Source organism: Octopus bimaculoides, chromosome 1, assembly GCF_001194135.2.
Source record: "Octopus bimaculoides isolate UCB-OBI-ISO-001 chromosome 1, ASM119413v2, whole genome shotgun sequence".
Lineage (NCBI taxonomy): Eukaryota > Metazoa > Mollusca > Cephalopoda > Octopoda > Octopodidae > Octopus > Octopus bimaculoides.
Genome location: NC_068981.1, coordinates 6,891,388 through 6,896,160, shown reverse-complemented (window position 1 = coordinate 6,896,160; position 4,773 = coordinate 6,891,388). Strand labels below are relative to the sequence as shown.

General features: G+C 39.8%; 1 protein-coding gene across 1 annotated transcript in view; it reads left to right on the top strand.

The window, feature by feature from the left end:
* The window catches only part of LOC106873219 (protein prickle), a 350,713-nt gene that overhangs the window by 334,620 nt on the left and 11,320 nt on the right, over positions 1-4,773 (top strand). The window contains exon 5 of the mRNA XM_052977859.1: positions 2,271-2,474. Within this exon, the coding sequence (XP_052833819.1) occupies positions 2,271-2,474 (204 nt within the window). The remainder of the gene's footprint in view (positions 1-2,270; positions 2,475-4,773) is intronic.

Sequence of the window (4,773 nt, the reverse complement as noted above, 5' to 3'; positions counted from 1 at the left end):
TATATATATATATATATATATGGTAGTTACTGTTGTAATAATTTCCAAATGCGATCCTAGACACTTGCAGTATGCAAACAGTCATTAAAACGATCTTTCAGTAATTCTTTGAGTAAACATGTATCGCTTGCCGTCTGTCGGACCACTTGACGTTCAGGCAGCGCCAATTGTTGGCCGACCAACCGACCGGACTCTGTGCAATAGCGATAAAAAGAACAACGTGTGTGTGTGTGTGTGTGTGTGTGTGGAGTAAAGTTTTTTATTATGTGAAGAAGCAAAATCGATGAGTGTATGTGTTTCGTCATCGTATAGTAGTTATTTAGTTTATCGACACTGGAATCTGTGATGATGTTAGACAAACACCAACTCTGCGGGAGAATAATGTCTGCAGTTTGCCTGAAGTTAAAATATAATGGATTCTAGCTGGAATTGAACTCGGTACGTGAGCGGACGAAACTAAATAATCAAGGACAATGCTTCTCGATCTATAAATATAAGAAAAGGTTATATATATATAAAGGCCGCATATATATATATATATATATATATATATATATATATATCTATATATTATTATATAATATAATATAAATGCGCCCTTTTAAAGCCTAGCCAGGCTCATGGGCCCGGTTTCCCGGTTTCAATGGCGTATGTGTTCCCCAGCTGAAGCAATGTGAAATGTAGTGTTTTGTGATGTCTTTGCAGATTTATTAATAAAACATATTACTCTACCCCCGGTATTCGAGTACTATTTTTTCCACCTTGTTTCACATTTATATGCATACACACACACTTTATTTGGGGGTTAACAATGCTACCGGTGGTTTCATGTGGAGTGCAATCTCTTAGCAATTATCAACCTACCACATGGAAACGATGGTACTCCGTTTTGCATTTATTCATCTGCCAATGCGGAGTACACATTCTCACTGTTCGGTATTCGCGCGTGTGCATATGTGCGTGCGTTTGTATTTGTGTCATACACACGCATACATATTTATGTGCGTGTGTGAGTGTTTATGAGTATACACACACACATTATGGGAGAGAGAGAGAGAGAGAGAGAGAAGGAGATCAAATATTTGCAGCCGAAATAAATTTCGACCAGGATTAAACCATTACAGATCTCTACTTTCTCGACACTTGGATTGCTTCTTCTCAAGACAGCCACACCCTACTCCTCACTTCATGGACCCTAATTTCTAAGTAACCCAGCCGAACTACATTGCTGGATTCCATGACAGATTATGAATTTATGACTCAAATTCTGACATTTTCAGGATATATTTTTCTGAATATCAACCACAGGGCAGTAAATTTCTAATGCAAGTGTCTCATTGTTAGTTTTCCTTCGTGAGCTTTTCTGTTTGATTAAGTCTTCATTTATCTTCCATTGGCAGTTTCAATAACTGGCACAACTAGTGTATTTCTACTTATTAACTTATATTTGGCATTATATTCAGTATTCAATTTTAATCAAGCTCTTCTGTTTTTACTAATTTCCTCTTCGTTATGTCATGATTTATTTTATCTTTCGTGGCGTCTTAACCCATTAAGTCCCACTTTCCTATAAATAGGACACTAAATGAGAACATTAAATAATCTATATCAAATTGTCTCAGTGTCCTAATTACAGGACACCGAGTATTTCCATTTCTGCTTGAAGTAAAGTAGTTTTAATAATTATTTTTCTCATTTAAACTTATTTTCAATCATCGGTAAAAATTTAAAAGTAGTATTCAGAAATCTAAATACTCTGGGACTTAATGGGTTAAATAGTTTTATGAGCATGTTACTCATTAAATATTTTTGACTTGGTGATGCTGTTGTTGTTGTTGTTGTCGTCTCTGTGATGGTGGTGAACTGGGTGAGTTGTCAGAGTATCGGATAAACACTCAGCTGTTTTTTTTACATTCTGAGTTCAAATCCCACCGAGGTCAACTTTGCATTTTATTCGTTCGTGGTTGGTAAAATAGTGTACCAGTCTAATACTGAGATCGATGTAATCGACTTGCTCCTCCCCTTAAAATTGCTGGCCTCGTGCAAAAAGTTGAAACCATCATCATCATCATTATCAGAACCATCATTAATGCCATAGATTAAGATAGATTATTGCCAGCGTATCGGATAATTGAGGTTATTTAATTATCAAATACTCTTGGAGAAATGTTACATTAACTCCAGCAAAGTGAAGAATTGATTTAAGAACAAGAACTTGTCTCAGAAATTCTATTTGGTTCACAATTAATTCTTTAATTTTTTTTTTTCAGTGTCGCAAATTGATTGCAGCCAGTGACATGGCGGTGTTTGCATCGAGGGCCGGTCCAGATGTTTGCTGGCATCCTAGTTGCTTTCTGTGCTCAGTCTGTGATGAGCTTCTAGTTGACCTGATCTACTTTTATCAAGACAGCCAATTATATTGCGGTCGGCACCACGCGGAGCAATTGAAGCCCAGATGTGCCGCATGTGATGAGGTTAGTACTACTATACAAATTATAATTAGACATTTCTGATTTTGTTTCTTCCTATCATTATTATTATTATTGTTGTTGGTTGTTGCGGCGGCGGCGGTGGTGGCAGTGGTGGTGTTGTACGGGTGGTGAGCTGGCAGTGGTGGTGTTGTACGGGTGGTGAGCTGGCGGAATCGTTACTATGCCCGGCAAAATGCTCAGTAGCATTTCGTCCATCATTTCGTTCCGAATTGAAAATTCCTGCAAGGTCCATTTTTGCCTTTCATCGTTTCGGGGTCGATTATAAAATAAGTACCAGCTGACCACTGGGGGGGGCAATATAATCGACTCAGCCCCTCCCCCGAAATTGCAGGCTTTGTGCAAAAATGTGACTCCGCTGTTATTATTATTGTTGTTGTTGTTATTTACTCCTGTAGATTGGAGAGCAACATTTGAACGACAGCTTGTGCCCTTGGTGACCAGGATAATCCTAAATCTGTGGGGTTCTTTGATTGGTCTTTGTTGGAGGTTCCGCTGCTTCGTAACACAAATGTGTCCGCATGTTTTGTATACTTTGTATTTTAGCCTCCCCCCCTCTTCTTTGTCCCCCTCATCTTTAATGTAAACCCCCCGCACAAATTGTAAACGGTCCTTGTAATGCCTCTCTCATCTTTTGCCCCTGGGGAAAATAAATCATCATCATCAGGATTATTATTAAGGCGGCGAGCTGGCAGAATCGTCAGCGCGCCGGACGAAATGCTTAGCGGTATTTTGTTTGCCGTTAAGTTTTGAGTTCAAATTCCGCCGAGGTCGACTTTGCCTTTCATCCTTTTGGGGTCGATAAATTAAGTACCAGTTACGCACTGGGGTCGATGTAATCGACTTAATCCCTTTGTCTGTCCTTGTTTGTCCCCTCTATGTTTAGCCCCTTGTGGGCAATAAAGAAATAAGAAACGTTAGCACGCCGGAGAAAATGCTCAGCGGTATTTCGTCCGGCTTTACATTCTGAGTTCTACAATACCGCGAAGGTCGACTTTGCCTTTCATCCGTTCGGGGTTGATAAAATAAGTACCAGTTGATCCCTAAGGTCGATGTTATTGACAAGCCCCCTCCCCTCAAAATTTCTGGCCCTGTGCCTAAAGTGGAAGGAATTATTATTTGATTTTCAAGCCGAAGAAGTTGATTATAGCCTGAAAGGATAGATCTCTCTCTCTTTCTCTGTCTGTCTCTCTCTCTCTCTCTCTCTCTCTCTCTCTCTCTCTCTCTCTCTCTCTCTCTCTCTCTCTCTCTCTCTCTCTCTCTCTCTCTCTCTCTCTCTCTCTCTCACTCTCTAACAGTTATCACTTTCGTTTTTAAATGTAGTTACTTTTTGTGCCAACAACTAAAGACAAGTTTTATAGGAAGAATGTGAGAGTGTGTGTGGGTGTTATGATGTAAAATTTCACAGCTGCTTCCCTCAGTTTCCTCGCAGCTAAAGGCATTTATTAAATGAACTGTTTCTGAATTTGATTATTGTATATCGCTCACAGCTAACTCGAGAGACAATGTCCTAATGAACGGACAGGTTTTTATATAAAGTAATAAAGAACTCTGTCTGTCTGCCTGTCCTTCCATCCGTCCATCTATCTATCTATCTATCTATCTATCTATCCACCCCTCTGTCTGTCTGTCTATCTAGCTAGCTAGCTATCTATCTATCTATCCACCCCTCTGTCTGTCTGTCTATCTAGCTATCTATCTATCTATCTATTTATCTGTCAGTCTAGCGGTTTGTCTGTCTGCTTCCATCTTCCTAATTTCATTCAAACAAATAAAAAATGAGATTTTCCTAAGATACAATGCTTTGAGATCAGTACTTCTTCATGCAAATTTTGGAAATTCTCTGCTCGCAGGGACTACGAAAGACCAGAGTCCTGACTAACCACATGGTTCCGGGTTCAGTTCCACTGCGTGGCACTTTGGACAAGTGTCTTCTACTATCGCCTCGGGCCGACCAAAGCCTTGTGAGTGGATTTGGTAGACGGAAACTGAAAGAAGCCCGTCGTATATGTGTGTGTGTGTGTGTATCCACCATCACTTGACAACCAATGTTGGTGTGTTTACATCCCCGTAACTTAGCGGTTCGGCATAATAAACCGATAGAATAAGTACTAGCTTCATAAAGAATAAGTCCTGGTGGTCGATTTGTTCGACTAAAGGGATGCTCCAGCATGGCTGCAGTTAAATGATTGAAACAAGTAAAAGAACGTGTGTTGTAACACAAGTCAGTCTGACAAGATGTTCCTTAGATTAAAAAATGAAAGTGCTATGGTCTCTTCCCCCC